Source organism: Lissotriton vulgaris, chromosome 8 (assembly GCF_964263255.1).
Source record: "Lissotriton vulgaris chromosome 8, aLisVul1.2, whole genome shotgun sequence".
In the NCBI taxonomy this organism is placed as follows: Eukaryota; Metazoa; Chordata; class Amphibia; order Caudata; family Salamandridae; genus Lissotriton; species Lissotriton vulgaris.
This window is the reverse complement of record NC_141696.1, coordinates 81,537,043-81,555,761: the sequence shown is the minus strand read 5'-3', so window position 1 is coordinate 81,555,761 and position 18,719 is coordinate 81,537,043. Positions and strand designations below refer to the sequence as shown.

General features: G+C 47.0%; 1 protein-coding gene across 2 annotated transcripts in view; it reads left to right on the top strand.

Annotated features, from left to right (window-relative positions):
* Positions 1–18,719, top strand: part of LOC147693450 (uncharacterized) — a 326,887-nt gene that overhangs the window by 218,014 nt on the left and 90,154 nt on the right. For both annotated transcript variants that reach the window (XM_086933731.1, XM_086933730.1), the window contains exon 9: positions 5,499–6,523. In XM_086933731.1, the coding sequence (XP_086789857.1) occupies positions 5,499–6,523 (1,025 nt within the window). The remainder of the gene's footprint in view (positions 1–5,498; positions 6,524–18,719) is intronic.

The window sequence follows — 18,719 nt, the reverse complement described above, 5'->3', positions numbered from 1 at the left end:
AACTCTGCAAGCAGGTGCTGTGCAGTGCTTGCCAGAGGCAGGACCACGTCAGTTTCTTCAATCCATGGAAGTGAAGCTCAATCAATCAGGACATTTATAGAGCGCGCTGCTCACCCGTGAGGGACTCAAGGCGCTGAAGCTAAGTTCTATGTCCTAGAGAAACTTGGGTATGTGGCGTGTGGTGGCAAGGGGAGCTAGACTACTCACAGGGAGAAAAGCTGACTGCCCAGGAAGGCCTTCTAAAGTCCAGCTAACTGGAGATATGTGCAAAGGGCGCCTCATTGGACCGAGCTGCCAAATAGCCACGAGATTCCTGCATCGCAGCTGGCCAGTGCAATGCCCAATACAAAGACAAAGAATCACCAGTGGTTAGGTAGGAGTCTGCCCTACCAATACCGTGCTTAGCCTGCACAGTTGCTGCCCAGCCCTTTTAAGATGTCTGTGTCTGACTACTTTAAGCCACAAGGAGACATTTGGGTCTACCCTCTTCGCCCTGCCCTACCCCTGCCATTGCAGTTGAGTTCTGATGCTTGCAGCTGACTGCCCTGCCTCAGGTATCAATCGAACCCTCTCACTTGCTTGTCTGGAACTTGAAGTCATGGGTGGACCCGAACCGTAAGTACCACTTCCCATTTGGGACAGGCTGGGCCTGCGGTTACAATGGTTGCCCCGATCCCAAGGATGGCCATGTCATTTGAATTCTGTTACTGGTTTTGAAATGTAGGCCACAAAATGTGTTTGCCATATGGACTTGATACATCTACATCTGTCTTCAATGGAAAATGTGGCTTCAGTGGGCCACATAACTGGTCTCCCTTGGAACTGAGTTTTGACTGAAAACAAAGACTCTTTCCGAATGTTTGCACTTTTTTTTGCAATTTATAATATTTACGTGCATTGAGAACTCTTGTTTTGGTTGGATGCTGGTCGGAATTTAGTAAACAGGCGTGTTTGTTTTCACTGCAAAACCCAGCAGCAGGGTCTCAAACCCAAAGAGTTGTCACGTTTGCACCTAAGCCAGAACCACTGACACCCTGGGCCAGTCCCATCACAACTGTCCGGGTCCGAACCTCATTCTATCTGTCATCTTTGTTCCATTGACTAGGTTTGCTTAGTGACATTGTAGTGACAGCTGGGTATCAGCATAGCTGAGGTCACACTGTAATAGTAGCACAGGAAATGTGAGGTTATTACTTTCAATAAGGCCACTTAGCATTTTGGTAGTTCTTTCATTATTCATGACATTATTTTAATATGTATTTTAATCAGCTGTATCTCATACAGTGTAATGTGTCTGAATTACCGTATCATATGCTGCAGAGGCTGACACAGTTGCAAACTTATAGTATGTGAATACTTATCTGTTTGGACCAGAATTTCCTAAATGCCAGTATATAATTATTGCTCTTGTGGTAAAGCTGCAGCAGTCTCATGCTGTAATGTTGGAAAGTAACTTCATACTAACTCAGGATTTTAGGAGACACGTCTAACCTATTCACAGAAGGTAATAGCAGGTAAGGTAGACATTTGCCAAATAGACATGTTTAGTCTTTTGCTGTCGATCATGTGGACAAGACTGTTAGGAGCGTGACCTGTGTTAACTGTTTGCAGCGCAGCCTGGTCGGGCTGTTCCTTCCTCTCACTCCCGAAGACCAGGAGATAGTGGTTTGGGCCATATGTTCCAAGAGAAAGCTGTCTGTCATCATCCTAGACGAGCAATGCATTTCCCCTCTTGCATTATAATTCTTTGTCATTTATGCTCATCTAATGCAATAGTGAGGTCCAGAGGTTCTTGGACCAATGGGTGCTAAGAGTGTTCACCCATTCTGTCATGTCTTCTTTCTCACATGAGATAGTGAGACATGGGAACTCTGCAGCATTTTCAACCTCCAACTCTTTATCATGTACCTTCTGAATAAGGCATAGGGATGAGCCCAGATCCTGTCTGCCTTTCAGCTGGGGAAAGAGCGTTGCACCATAGCCTTAAATGCCTTGCTATCTCCATCTCAAAACGACAGAAGATTTACATACCACTTATGGTGTGTCGTCCTCATGGGGAGGGGTAGACCACACCATTAATAGAATGTCCCTTTAACAAAATGGTGACTGCAGTTGTATCTTTCTTATGTTTCCAGAGGGAGCACATATACCCCCATGTAAACTGAGTGGTGAGTGAGTAATTCCTCCCCCAAAAACATATGGGTTTGTTGTCTTTGCTGAATAGCATGTTTTGATCTTTGCCAAGTTCTGCATGATGCTGACATGTGAGCTTCCTTTGATATTTTCATGGCTCTAGTGAGCAGCAAGAAGAGCCTTTTCAACCCTGGAATACATGATGGCTCTACATGAGGCTTCCTGCAACTTCCACCTATGCATCAAGTTTCAATTTGGTCTGTTTGCTAATGTCCTCTGGTGTTCACTTGACGTCTCACACTTTATTGAGAATTGGAAGTACTAAACTGCACTTATTGTCGCATTGGAATCAGGGATGTTCCTCACTCCCTTGGGGTGTAGGTTTCCTTGTTATAATTAAGAACCTGGAAGGGTGAGCAGTCTTTCGGTTACAGTCCCATTTCTTTTTTCCAGTTCCTGAGGTCTCCATAACACCTAATTTCTCCAAATATCTGGAGAAGCACTGCATGTGGTCTTCTGTAAATAATGCCCTCCACGTTAAACTACTCAACATTCATCTTTTTGGCTTGGGTTACCGAGACAATGCTACCACAGTGCTTGTAGATCAGTAACAGTGGATACTCATGTCACACCTCTGTATTTTGGCACTAAATCTATGTTCTGGGCAAGGTCTGTTCGTCTACCACCCATTCAGCTGTGTTTCAGATAATGCAGATGGACACTCAGTAGACTGATGTATAAAAAGAAGTAGAAAGGACAAAACAGGTGGCTTTTCTTATTTCTCTATCATTGGAGCCTCTTCACCTTCAGGGAATATGCCAAAGACAATCTTTTGGCTTCTGGATGAGCAAGAACCTCCACCCTGGGAGATGTTTACTTTTTTAACTGGGTCAGTACGTTTCTGAATGCATATGCTCCCTTTCAACTCATGCCCAAACATAACTCGCAAGTTACAGAAAATACAGGGGCAGCAGATGATTCTGGTAGCACTCACTGACCCAAACGATTGCAGCTCTCACGCCTTCTTGAACTAGTGCAAACAGCTGTGGACATTTCAGAGGTCCTTCATTTTCAGCTAAAGTATCAGTTTTTCCATTCTAGCTCTCGATCCCTTAACCTAACTTTAACAAGTGATCATCTAATTCCCTCTCAAGAGAACATCACAATTCAGTACGAAGTCCTGAAGCATTACAAGACCAGATGGCTCAGTTTCTGAACTCCAGAACAAAATAACCCAGCTCAGTTTTCCTTGACAGTGTTCTGCTCTTTTCTCCAGGTCAACTCATACAGATCTTTGTGCTTCTGGAATTTGTGGTGAAAAATATTTGGATGGATTTAACTGTACTTTCCGGCTTGGGGACTCAAACTATTTATTTGTAACTTGGATTTTTTATAGTTTATTTTGACTAATGCACCTTTCTCCAGTGACATAGAACTGGAAAAAGACCAGCTAGACATTTCCCAAAGGCCAATAGAAAGTTGGCAGAGGTCAGAAGCTCACTATAAACACATGTGACCGCACATCACCTCACAATCAAGGAATGTACTCTTAGAAGAGATTTCCAGGGCTGCAGCATGAAGTCCATTCAGACATTTTGTAAACATTATAGTGTATAACCACAAGCCTGAGCCCAAGCACACGGGAAGCAGGGATAGCAAAGAAATCATTAGAGGTTGGATTGCCTCCTCATATTTTGCTGCTCCTTATCTTGAGGTCTTGCTTTAAGAGCTAGTGGATCAGTGGAGGAAGAGAGGATTATCTTTTTGCAACAAAAGCTCTCCAACAAAAGGATCCTCTTCCAGTTTATAAGCACCATGCATTGGAGGCAAAGGTTGCACATGTGACCAGAAAAACAAACAGAGTCCACAAAGCCACCTGTGTGCTAAAGGTAGAAAGGGACAAAGGCCTGTGTTTCTGAATACAGTAGGATTAGATCTTTCAGTAATTTCTAGTGATGGGCTGTGGTTAAGAAAAACAAACAAATTTGTTTTTTTTTTAAAGGGATCTAATCTTGTAGGAGGAAGCAGCCTGAGCTTATGAAGTGCATGAGAATGATTTTTACAAGCAACTGTTCAACCTCTGCATGTAGAAGGACATGACATCTTCTGAGTCACATGATCTATAGGCGATCATGACACTGGCTCAAAAAGACCCCCTGGCAGATCTGGAAGAAGAAAGTACAGGGGCACACCACAAAGTACTAGAAATTGAACAAGCTCTAGTGTAAGCAAAGCTACAACAGAGACCGAAGGAGTCACAGCATCATGGCCTCTTTGTAATGAGCTTTCTGTATGTGGGCGGTCACTTGATTTGCAGGTTGTCTGACATCACCAGTCAAAGGGACAAAGACCCCTCTGATTCAGTAAAGTGTATTTGGGGAATCTTTAACAGACAAGTTAAAGCTCATATCCTCTGTTGAATGGGCTAAGGATTCAAACATGCGGACCCAATATAGAGCATGCTCACATGCTCCTAAAGCGTTAAACAATTCTCCAAGCGTTAGTCAATTAACCAACCTACCATAGGCAGGACTAGGCACACACAGGTGCTCTGCAGCAGGATACTCTTGTGGTGATAGTGCGCTTAACAAATACACATAACATCTTACTGTAAAATATCACTTCAGCAGCTGTGCGACTCTAATGTGTACTTCAAAAATAACAAACCACAGTGATTGGATCAGCCGTTATACCTCAACATAGAGGGTAAAAGTACATAATCTCAGGAGAAGAAGAGAGGTCCTCTGTTGGATGTTTACTTTGGTAGGAATATGCTAGTATTTTCTTCAGTAAGTAGAAATTTAGTTTCCTTTAGATACAGTTAATGCAGTACAGTTAGGTGTGTGCTAATGTAAAACTTTCATTAAAAAAATTCCTTTAAAGGCCTTCCTCCTTTTTCTGCCTTCTCATAAGAATAGCGTACTAGTAGAGAGATGCAGCAGGATAGTAGTTCTAGGGGTATGTGGCCGATTTGCCATCCCTCCATGCTGACCTTACCTTCTTCACCTCAATTACTGTTCAATGATTAAACCATGTTCTGTTGCATTTTCTTCCTCAATTTTTAACCCTACAGAGTACGATACCCACTCGGATGAAACACCTGGGGGAGCTACCATGTACGATCAAGAAAAGGGAGTTCTGTAACAGTATCCGGTGAGCAGGCTGATGGATAGTGATGTCTGTAGATAGCAGGACAACACTATCCAATAACCATAGAGCCACCCAGTCTTCGCCGGCAGGCCATTCTCTGTCTTGGTGGTAGAACAATGTACGGGACTCCTTGTGAGCATGACAGTATTATAGGCAAGCAGACATGTGATGGTTTATCCTAGTTAAGTAATTTGTTTATGTTCTTTTCGATGCAGGAGCAAAAGTAAGCGGAAGCATGAAAAGGGACAGCTCTGTGGAATGTGAAGTAAGGCTGGACTCACCTGACTCGATTTCAGTAGACTCGGGGCGCAGTGTGTCCCCAAGGGGAGAAGACCTCCAGAAGCAGTACAATTGTGAGAAGGAACCTGAAGCTCCCGCTGCAGACGTACCCAGGAATAGTGAGGTGACTGCAAGTTATGTCAACACTGAGCAGAAAATGACACATGGGCGTAATGCATCAAAAGAACGCGAACAAAGCTGTCCCAGCAGTCCTACCCCTCTCGAGCAGAACGGAAGCCAGGTGGGCGATTCTCTGAATCTATGTAGAGAGGTCGGTGGAACCGCTGCCAGTAAGATAACACTAATTCCGCAACCTGAGAGCAATGTCGGCGGGGACACATTCATCTGCTGTGAGTGTGGAGAGGACTTCCAGGAGAGCTCACATTTGATTTCACATGCCAAGGTTCATATGACACAGCTTGGAGATACCAACCGTGGGTGGGAACTGCCCTTCATTTGTAGGAAATGCGGGCAAAGCTTCCAGTGGGAATCACAGTGGACCGAACATCAGAAATGCCACTCAGAAGAAAGAACAGTCAGGTGCACAGAGTGTGGGGAGAATGTTCATTACACTTACTCCTCTCTAGAACACATGGGCATTGACATTCAGGAGAACATGTCTCCTGGGGAGCTGCGTTCCATCGAATATCTGCATCTCCTCAAACACCTCAAGACTTGCACAAGTAAGCAGCACACATGTATGGAATGTGGAAAGAGCTTCAAACTTCAGGAGTCTCTTGTTCTTCATCAGAAAAGAACCCACACTGGAGAGAAACCATATACCTGTTCGAAATGTGATATGAGCTTTGCTCGCAGACACGAGTTTAGAACACACTACAAAACACACAGGGATGAGCAGCCATTTACGTGTAACCTTTGTGGCAAAAATTTCAAAGGCATAGCAAACTTTTCCAGGCACCAGATGACCCACGAGGAACTTGGGGATTCCGATCGAGAACAGGTAAAAATGTATCTCTTGATTGTAACACCTTGTATTAACCCTGCACAACTCAACTGAACCTTAAGGCACTCTTGTCTTGTGCATTCATTATACTAAGAAATCAGGTTTAATGTGATGCGTTGCCTACTCCTTTTCTTTGATGCAGGAATTTTTATAATATTTTATTACTGTGATCTGTGTGCCCTCTTACCTGTCTCTATACTCTGTTTTAGCTTGAAATTAGTGCATTGCCTCATAGTATGCTTTTATCTTGAAGTCACTCAATCTTGGTTCAGTTTCTGAAGTAGCTTCACCTGACTGAGGCTACCACTTCCCAATTGAGAGCTGGCTGGAATGGGGAATTACATGTTGCAGCTTACTCCAGCTATGCGCACAGCTTAGCGTTCATTATCAATACTCTTTGGCGCACACTAGCAACTATATGTTACAGGAAGGTAGATTTGTAATCCTGCATCATGTGCTCCAGGCCCGCTGATCACCCTACCTAATGGTCCTAATGTAGACTGCCCTGACTTCTACGCAGAGTTACGGCACAAGATCCTGGGTTTCGGCCCTGGTACCGTGCTCTGGGGAGTTCAATTCAATGTGATCCTAGACTAGAGGGCAGACAGGTGCAGTCAGACTTGGCACCCACACACTGGTTTGGCCGCCCAGCTACACACTATTTTTAAGGGCAACGATCTCAAAGACATATGGAAAGTAAAAAAATGCATATAGGGCAAATGTATTGCCTCTAAACATAACACTTGGATCAGGATTGACTTCTGGTTGATCACTCGAGATCTAATCACCTGGGTGGTCAAAATAGATCAACTTCCCTGGACATCGCCCCTGTCCTTCTGAAGTTCACTCCTCCTGAGTCTCATAATAGAGCATGCTCCTGGAGATTTCCCCCGCATGCGCTTAGGATGTGGGGGATTCGGGCGCTATATAAATGGATAAATATCAAATATATATATATATCAAATTATGACACATTGATTCTCTGGCTGGTGGAGTGAATCAAGACTTGGTCCTGACTACTGCTGTCTATGGTGGGTAGGGCACCATCGCTAAAATTGGAATCCTGCCTATGTTTCTATATTTATTCATAAATATCCCTCTTCCCCTGAGAGCACAGGTCTTCAGGTGCCTACGTGCCAATCTCACGGTCCTGGCTTGGGCTGGTAAGCAGCCCAGAGTTGCTTGATAAATGCTGACCCTCTCCATTGCACAGGGTGGACAGCACCGAATATTTACCAAGACTCTTTGTGTGTCCAAGCACAGTGTGCACTTTTCTGACTTCACCCTCCACTGTTCCAGCCACATCTGGCCATTGAAACAGATGAGTCGGGCCCCTGCCATTTGATCACTGGTATATACCTGTCTGTCAGACGGCCATGCAGAATGGTTGATTTGGTGGCATGCACTATGTGGGCCTGGGATCAACTGCGTATTAATTCTATGCTTTCTTGTCTATACACGCTAGATATACGACTCGTTGGAAACCCCATGCTTCTCATCACCAGTAAGCATCGTGTATGTCTCCAGTTGACTCGGTTACAGCTCCGTACATTCCGAAACTTACACCCAGATGGACAATTTATCTCATCCCAGCAAATCCTGGATGACCCACCACATCGATTCATGATGTATTCCTATATTACAGACTCTTGGCAGCGTTTAGAGCAATACATGCCACCTTTCCGGAGGCTCCCCCAACCTTCCATATTCTTGATACTCTCATAACACTCTCGTCCTCTCCTAAACGTATCACTCATCCATATACGACTAAGCAGCAGAAGGCCCCTATATGTACCCCGAAGATTTGGTCTGCTGGCTGACCTGATGCCCCAGTTAAAGGAAGAACAGTGGCGGGCGGTGCTGCTGCTACAGTGCACTCTCGCTGAACCACAGGTTTCCACTCCTGTATATGAAGTTTATACACAGACTGTAGTGCACACTTGTTCAACTACGTAAGATGGGTCTCTTGGAGGATGCTAGCTGTTTCAGATGTTCAGCCGTCAAGGCCACATTTCTTCACCTTGCATGGCAGTGCCCAGGAGTGGCCTGGTTCTGGAATGAGGTGTTCGAGGCATGTGGGCTGCTGAATTCATATCTGTGCATAGATCGCCGCCTAGTGTTGGGTCCGGATGATTGCACATTGTTGTCCTGGAAGAGTCTTCGAAGTATCACGAGATAGGTGGCTCCTCCCCTGGACTACAGTGCGCATGGGCATCGACTCCATCCCCAGATTGTTTTTTTCTGCCATTGGGTTCGGATGTGTTTCGGTTCCCTCTGTCGGAATCGATAGTTGTTAACTTACTTTGCTCGAGACCAAAAGGTCTTTAGAACTTGCGTCGGTGTTGTCTATCGTTCGGGTTCGTTATTTCCTCGGCTCCGAACCAACACTGCCCTTCCGCGTGCTTTCGGCGCGGACGGGCCTACTCGACGCTCCAACCTCTTCCATCATGGAACGAAGTCCGTTTAAATGGTGCCCAGTGTGTGCCTCGAAGTATCCGCATATCGATGTACACCCGGTGTGCAATAAGTGTTTGTCGCCGGACCACGACGAGGCCAAGTGTATGGCCTGCTCCAAGTTCCGGTCCAAGAAAACACTCAAGCTCCGCCAAGCTGCGCGCCTGGAGGCCCAACGATTGGCACCACCTCCTACAGACATCTTCGAAGTGGAGGATGTCGGGGATGACACTATCCAGGAGATCACAGAATCTAACCCGGCGTCGGAGGTCGAGGTCGAGGACGACTACGACGCGGAAGACGAGAATTTCGATGAAGTCGTCGAGGAGGTAGGGGACGACGACGGGGCCCTTGCCACCGTAGAGGATAGCTCGGATGAGGAGCTTCCTCAGACTGACTCCGGGGCCAGCCAACATTATAAGGCCCAGGTCGAGGGATCGCCTTCGGGCCTTACCCAAAGCCTTGATGCCCGTCCCACGGCTCCGCCTTCCGGCCCGGCCACGGACATTGATACGGCACCACTCACGGTACAGCCAAAACCGAAAGTGAAACCAACGGTCTCGACGCCAGACGTATCGAAACCGAAAGCGCAAACCAAGCTGGTCGAGTCGAAGACTTCGGAGGCCTCGGCGCCGAAGAAATCCAAGATGGCCGTCGACCTCAAGAGCCACGCCAAAATGGCTGACTCGAAGGCTACTGTATCGAAGCCGAAGGTTAAGGGGACCGACGCAGCTGCATCGGCGCCGAAGACGGTCGACGCACTTAAAAGTCGACTCGATCCCAAGAAGGTCGACGTCCATAAGAAGGCCACTCTCGACCCGAAGAAGCGGCAGGACGACCCCAAGTCCCTCACTGCCTCGCTTCCACTCGACAAGGCCAAGGGGGCAACGGCGTCGACTCCAAAGAGCGCGTCATCGGTCGCCACCTCAAAACCAGCTTCAAAAGACTCTCTCGAGCCGGTGCGTCCCTCCGCCTCGTTCACTAAGAAGGTTACGGAGTCCCTTCAGCGTATTAGGGAGGGGGCCGCGGCAATCGAGCCAAAGGACCCTGTGCCGCCCAAGCCTCTAGAAAAACCGGCGAAGGCGCCGACGCCTATTCTGTTCACTTTGCCACCAAAAACTGCGCCGAGAGCTTTCACAGCAAAACCAGGGGCCGGAGTGCCCGTGAAAGTATCTTCGACGCCGAAGCCATCGTTAGTGGTCCCAAGCCCACGGCCACGACCGCTGGCAGAGGAGGAGCGTCAGGAAGTTATCATCGACACCAATACGGGAAAGCTCTCTCTCCTTAAAAGAAAGATCACCCCTGAACCACAATTGGAGCATTACCAAATTCCACTCAAGAAAAAGATAGACTCTGCTGGTGCCTCTGCCTCTATGGAGCCCGTATCACCACAGACACAGGAACTTTCACCCTCTCATTCCCATGTAGAGGAGGGTGACGGCAACGACGGGGATGAGTATAGCTATCCCGTCTACTCAGACCCGGAGGATGTGACTGAACCATGGTCTGCTGGTGGCGATCCTGGGGACCCGCATTCGGGACAAGAGCCTCAGCTTTTTTCAGCCAAGACTTCCCCGACAGAGGACTCTGCAGCTTTCAATGCCCTCATTGAAAGGGCGGCAGCCAATCACGACGTCGAACTCCATGCTGACCCAGTGGACGTCGACTTCCTCTTTGACACCTTTTCAGTCTCTGAAAAAACTGTAAAGACTTTGCCAATGCTAAAAGGGGTGTTGAAACATGCGGCTGAAGTCTTCAAGGAGCCCACCCGGGCAAGAGTCATCAACCCACGTATCGACAAGAAGTACAAGACAGCGCCCACTGATCCTACTTATATCAAGGGACAGTTGCCTCTGGATTCCCTGGTTGTCTCCAATGCACGCACCCGAGCCAACTCACAAACTAGAGGGTGATGCTCCTCCCCCAGACAAGGAATCAAAAGTATTTGAGGCTTCTGGGAAAAGGGTGGCTGCGCAGGCAGCCAACATATGGCGCATATCCAACACTCAGGCGCTACTAGCGCGTTATGACAGGGCACACTATGATACTCTAGAGACCCTTTTACAGCACTTACCCGATCAATATAAGGAAGCAGCAGAGATGTTGATACAGGAGGGGAAGCTTATCACCAATGCTTCAATTAAGTGCGCTTTGGACGTGGCTGACACCGCCTCGCGAGCAATTAACACTAGCGTTCTACTTCGTAGACATGCATGGCTAAGGATATCTGGGTTCAAGCCAGACATTCAAACTACCATCTTGAACCAGACGGTAAACCCAGACCACCTGTTTGGCCCCGAGGTGGATACCACTCTCGAGAAGATGAAAAAGGACACCGACACTGCAAAGTCTATGGGTGCCTTGCAGTCCCAGCAGTTTCGGGGTGGTTCCTTTCGTCGCTCCAATAATAGAGGCACCTCAAGGGGTCAACTTTCACAGTCGACGCAATTCTACAAGAGCAACACCCAAACTTCTTATACCAACAAAGGTCGGGGGGATACCGTGGCAACAACGTCAAAGGCAGAGGACGTGGAAATAACAGCTCCAGGTCCTCCACCGCCAACAAACAGTGACGCCTTGTCACTGCCCCCCGACCACGCAACACCGGTCGGGGGGAGACTCCAGCAGTTCCTGCCCATGTGGAAGTCCATCACCACGGACAGGTGGGTCAGAACTCTTATCCAATACGGTTATTGTCTGGAGTTCACATCCACTCCACCCAACATACCCCCAAAAAACCGTCCTATGTCCGGCGAGCACTTGCACTTGTTGCAGCAAGAAGTCAACGTCATGCTGCAAAAAGGGGCAATAGAGCTCGTGCCCCTGCAGGAAAGAGGTGCGGGAGTTTACTCCCTGTACTTTCTGATTCCAAAGAAGGACGGATCCCTCAGGCCCATCCTAGACCTCCGTCCGCTCAATTTTTACATTCTATCAGAACATTTCCATTTGCTCACGCTGCAGCAGGTTCTCCCACTGCTTCGGCAAGGGGACTTCCTAGCGACTCTGGACCTGAAGGATGCGTACTTCCACATTCCACTACATCCTTCACACAGAAAATACCTCAGGTTCACCATCCAAAACCAGCACTACCAGTTCAAGGTTTTGCCTTTTGGGGTCACCACGGCGCCCAGAGTTTTCACAAAGTGCCTAGCGACTGTGGCGGCGCATCTGAGACGTCAAAACATCGACGTCTACCCCTATCTGGACGACTGGCTCATTCAAGCGAAGTCGGCACAGCAATGCGCCGACCACGTGTCCCACACCATTCACCTTCTGCACAATCTGGGGTTCTCACTGAATTACCCAAAATCCCATCTCCAGCCCGCCCACATATGGCAGTATCTGGGTGCTACCATAAACACTCTGGCGGCCACAGCACAGCCAAATTCAGTGAGAGTCAGCAGCATTCAGTCGCTGATCCAAAAATACAGACCTCAACACTCGCTTCCAGCAAGAGTGTTCATGCAGTTGATAGGCATGATGGCCTCCTGCATCTCCATCGTCCCGCACGCGAGACTACATATGCTTCCGCTTCAGGAGTGCTTAGCACGTCGGTGGACTCAGGCTCACAGGCAGTTGAAAGACCTAGTGTTGGTGAGCGGTCGGGCATACAAATCTCTGCATTGGTGGAATCCACGAAACCTTTGCAAGGGCCGACCGTTTCAAGAGCCTGTGCCACAGATTAACCTGACAACGGACGCTTCTCTCCAGGGATGGGGAGCGCATGTACTCCAATACACTGTGCAGGGACTATGGACGCAACAGCAAAGGAAGATGCACATCAATGTACTGGAACTGATGGCGATCTTCATGGCCTTAAAGGCATTCAAAGTACATCTGTGCAACAAGGTCGTGTTGATCCGGACGGACAACATGACGGCCATGTACTACATTCAGAAGCAGGGGGGCACACCCTCTCCGCAGCTGTCTCATCTGGCTCAGAGCATGTGGAAGTGGGCCATTCAGAGGAACATTTTCCTCATGGCAGAGCATCTCCCAGGCAAGGACAATCAGATGGCGGACCTGCTCAGCAGGCACAGCCACCAAATGCACGAGTGGGAGATACATCCATCAGTACTCCAACCGTACTTCCAAAGGTGGGGTCATCCAGAGATAGACCTGTTCGCCACAAGGGAGAACGCAAAATGCCAAAGCTTCGCCGCCAGGTTCCCACACCCACAGTCGCAGGGCAATGCGATATGGATGAACTGGTCAGGCAGATTTGCGTACGCTTTTCTCCCAGCACCTCTGATTCCGCTGGTGGCACGCAAACTCAGGCAGCACTCAATGACTCTCATCCTGGTTGCTCCAACTTGGGTTCGCCAACCATGGTACACCACGTTTCTGAAACTGTCCGTGGTACCGCATCAAAGGCTGCATCTCACACCCAGCCTTCTGACGCAGAGCCATGGCGACATTCAGCACCCAGACCCGCAACAGCTCAACCTGGCGATCTGGCTCCTGAAGTTCTAGAGTTTGGCTACCTCAACCTTCCTCCCAATTGCATGGACATCATTCGGGAGGCTAGGAAGCCCACTACTAGAGCCTGTAATGCGGCGAAATGGAAGCGGTTTGTCATCTATTGCGCAAACCACAACATTGATCCGCTAGATGCTTCTATTCAGAACATCATCTGTTACCTGTTCCATCTATACAAGTGTAATCTGGCATATACTTCCATTCGCATTCACCTGTCTGCGATGGCCGCATACCTCCAAAATAGACAGCACCTTTCACTTTTCAAGGTGCCTGCCATCAAAGCATTTCTGGAAGGCCTCAAAAGAGTCATTCCGCCACGGACTCCACCAGCTCCTGAATGGAACCTCAATGTGGTTCTTACAAGACTGATGGGTCCTCCCTTTGAGCCACTACATTCCTGCGAGATTCAATTCTTGACATGGAAAGTGGCTTTCCTTGTAGCAATTACATCGCTACGGAGGGTTAGTGAACTGCAAGCCCTCACAATCTAAGAGCCTTTCTTCCAAGTTCATTCAAACAGGGTAGTGCTCCGCACTAACCCTAAATTTCTACCCAAGGTTGTGTCTCAGTTCCACATCAACCAAACCATTGAGTTGCCAGTTTTCTTTCAAAATCCAGAGTCACTGGCGGAGCGGATGCTCCACACCCTTGACGTTAAACGGGCCCTAATGTATTACATTGATAGGACCAAGGATTTTAGGAAAACTAAGCAGCTCTTCGTTGCCTTTGCACCACATCACAAAGGTAACCCTATTTCCAAGGCTGGTATTGCTAGGTGGATCGTGAAATGTATTCAAATCTGCTATGCGAAAGCAAAACGCACTCTTAGTATTCCACCAAGAGCCCACTCCACCAGAAAGTTGGGGGCCTCTATGGCTTTCCTTGGAAACATTCCCTTAGAGGACATATGTAGAGCAGCCACATGGTCTACCACACACACATTTACCAAGCATTACTGTGTAGACGTGCACTCCAAACAGCAGGCAGCTGTAGGGCAGGCTGTTCTCAAGACACTTTTCCAAACTGCTGCAGCTGGCACAGGAGGCCGCCGCTAATGGAGGGACTGCTATGTATTCTATGCACAGATATGAATTCAGCAGCCCACATGCCTCGAACTGCAAATGCTACTTACCAGTATGCATCTGTTCTTGGCATGTAGGGCTGCTGACATTCATATCGCCCGCCCTCCTCCCCGGCGCCTGTAGCAGCTGCAGTGTTCACATATATTTTCATGGCATGGTCATCATTCACTGAGTTTCACTCCATCTTGGCCACAATGGCTAAAAACAATCTGGGGATGGAGTCGATGCCCATGCGCACTGTAGTCCAGGGGAGGATCCACCTATCTCGTGATACTTCGAAGACTCTTCCAGGACAACAATGTGCAATCATCCGGACCCAACACTAGGCGGCGATCTATGCACAGATATGAATGTCAGCAGCCCTACATGCCAAGAACAGATGCATACTGGTAAGTAGCATTTGCATTTCCACATTAGTGAATGGATCACTGACCATTGCCTACTTAGATTTCCCCTAGTTGCTCTGTTGTGATACCTTCGGGAGCTGTAACTTCCTGTAAGATTGATTCTTGGTTGTTTGACGATCATAGTTTTAGTGTATTACCTAATTGACATTAACTGATATCAAAAAACTTTTAAAGTGCTGACTGGACATTCAAACTAAGGGCCCGATTTACAACCATTTTGTGCTGTGTTTGCTACACTTAAGGGACGCAAACCAGCACAAAAAGATTTTTTTGTCATTTTTGTTATTTACCTTCCAGTCCAAAACTTATGCTAGACTCTCACACCCTTGCATTATGGCACAAAGGCAGCAACATTCTGCACTGGTTCTAGGGAGATGGGATGAGAGTGTAGATATGGCACTCTCCTGCTCTCTCCTTCTCGCATAACGCAGCATTTTTGCCTGCTGTGCTGCATTGTGAAAATTTAGTAAATCTGATCCTAAGTGTCATCCATATTTTTACACTGTGCTCTGAGTTTTTAAGCCCCTCCACCTTCTAAAGTAGGTATTGACTGCTCGACGAAACTGACCTGAGTCAAGTTGTAAGAACGAGTACTTAGTGTGAGGATTGTGATGCATCATATGATGTGGTTGTGTGATCTCACCGTGTAATGCTCTCATGAAACCATCGTGGGTCCAGTTAGGCTCGTTTGATCAGCCTTTAGCTCAAGCCTGGGATGATGTGGCTTCGAGCAGCAAAGCTTAGTTAAACAAAGGAACTAGTGTAAAGCATTTAGACGCACCAAACAACTGAATAAGAAATTCACAAAACACCAAATTATAAAAATAGATCACATTTTTATGAATTGTAGACACCACAATGGATGTAAATCTCAGCCTTTAAGTCTTAAGTGCAAACAAGCATTGGTAACCATAAAGTTTTGAAACTTTTGAAAAGTTTTAAAGAGTTGTGTTTGACTACTCTGGCCCGGATTGGCGACCAGTTACAACAGGGGGAATGTCAAGGGGCTAATAAGGAATGACGTGGTCACCAAAGCAGTCTCAAGTCCAGTACTGCACTTCATCAAAGAACTGTCGTAGACTTCAATGAAGTCATCCTAATGCTGAAGATACAGGATGCTGAAAGATGGTGTGGGTGCTGTTAACTCAACTTGGCTCTTCATTTCATTATTCCTCAGTCCACAGTTGAAGTTGGGTGACTTGGGACACAGCAGCCGATGTCCTTCGAAGTACTCCTTTGTCCAGCAGAAGTCCAGTTACGACTGAGCAACTTGTCTCCTGTCACAGCTGGTCCATTGGTTTGCTTTGGTAAGGGCTAGTGTCCATCTTTGGCAACCAATTTTCACTCTGACGGCACTCCTGAATCTGACAGACTCTGGAACAACTTTTGAGTACCGAAGAGTGGTCTTCTTAGCTGCATGACGGTGGTTATTGGCGATTCGATGAAATCAGCTACTTCAGTTTTATGGCCCTGGTGCTAGAACAGGGAGTCAGCTGACTGACTCTTGCAGTTCAACTTTTCTGTCTAGGGTTCATGAGTATCTTTTCTATGACACAGGCACATTCCTCTTTGGTAGCACAAGGAGCAGCACGTGCAGTCCAGCAGTTGGTGCTGCCTCTCTTGCCAGGTCAGGGTTCAGCAGGGCAGCCCTTCTTCGGTCCTCTCGCCAGTACAGATGTGATTCGAGGTTCAGGTGCCACATTTATGCCCAGAAAGCAGTCATTAGGTACTAGGAGGAAGGGGTCCCAGTGTGAACAAGGAACATATAATACAATTCAATGAATTAATCAAAAACAAATATTTGATCCGCAAAGTTTTATTCACTGTGGGATCCAGTGTAATGAATACACGTAGCAATCAATCAACTGTATTGAAGGTCATACAGTGCCCCAGGAAAGAGGAGGGAAGTGATAGTGGGGAGGTAAAAGAAGTGGTGGGATTGTGTGACAGTAAAATCAATCATTTAAATGAACCTTTCATGCTATAATTGGCATAGCAACAACTGCCATAAAAAATGGCAAACATAATTTTAGAAAGGCATACAACACAAGGTACAATGTATATACACAATATTGGCGTGAGGTTGCCGCAATTAGAAAAACAGTTGACGTTTCAACCCTCTTATTAATGCAGGAAAAGTTATCCTTGCTGCGGGGTCTTCATCAGGACCAGGGGGTTGGGGCAGGTAACCTAATGAAAATGGGTATAATAAACTAAAGTTAGAGGGGTGCTATTCCAGCCTCTCATGGTTATCACAACGGTAGTTTAAGCATTAGTCTACATCCTAGTTAAAGGTATTGGGGTAAATGATTTAAAAAAAGGGGGGATTGTGAGTCAGTACACATCAAGGATTAAAATTAACGTGGTATAAACGTGTCCAAAGCATGGAACATGGTCTAAACACAATTCGAAACGGGGGCCCGAGCGCCCGGGTTGGAAACCGGCACAATTGGAGGCAACAAACCACTCACAGGGTAAGGCATGTATTAATTCAATTACCTGAAGATAGATAGAACATAGACTAAAGTTCGGTCCCAAAGGATCATAGGAGAGCCTGAAATATAGTGAAGGAGACTATCACAAGTTACTCTAATACACGTTGATAACACAATGAGTTAAAAATAGGGAGGAGGACATACCACAGGGTAAAGAGTCCTCCGTGTGGTCTGTGATTAATTAGGGCAACGTCAGTGGTAGTGCTGCACCTAAAAATAATGAGCATACACTGATTACAGGTCTGTATAGAGGAGGACATTCGAAGAAAGTTACTACATTCTCCATTTGGATACAAACTAGTGATGCTTACCGATTGCGGCGTCAAGCATTCAGTCGGTGCTAGATACATTTAGGCATCGTAGGGAATTGATCCAAAGTTCGTCTGATGAATCAAAACAATGGGACCATGAGAGAGCAATTCAATGTTAAAGGATTAAGGCGGGAGGCGGAACATGAGGGGAGTCATACTCACTAAGTTAGATTTAATCAGGGAGCTCCGTACGAGGGCAGCCGATGTGTGCTGCGTTTCCTGGTTTAGTGAAATAGTCATGGCAACCTTGTGTTGTATGCCTTTCTAAAATTATGTTTGCCATTTTTTATGGCAGTTGTTGCTATGCCAATTATAGCATGAAAGGTTCATTTAAATGATTGATTTTACTGTCACACAATCCCACCACTTCTTTTACCTCCCCACTATCACTTCCCTCCTCTTTCCTGGGGCACTGTATGACCTTCAATACAGTTGATTGATTGCTACGTGTATTCATTACACTGGATCCCACAGTGAATAAAACTTTGCGGATCAAATATTTGTTTTTGATTAATTCATTGAATTGTATTATATGTTCCTTGTTCACACTGGGACCCCTTCCTCCTAGTACATACTGAACCCAGGTCCCAGTGACTACTTTTGGGTAACCCCCTCATTCATAACCAGAAAGCAGTCATGACATCAGGCTAGGCATCTTAGCTATTATAGAGTGCACTATTTAGCCTACTCTCAAGATGTCTAAGCCCCTTTCTCGGTGTGAAGAGCTTGGTAGCCCACCATAGACTTGTGGCTGCCTGTAGGCTACATCACATGCCCGTGGTAAACGGGTTATGGAAACTGGTTATCCTATTGGTTTCCACATTGAGCCCATCTACCTGAAGAAAGGGGCAGCCCCTCTCGAATGTGGTTTCCATCGGCCCATTAAAGGTGACTTCTCCTTTGAAGCTCGCTTTTTGGCCAGCATCCTGTGTGGCTTCTTTGGAGGGGTAGGTAGCACCTCCCAG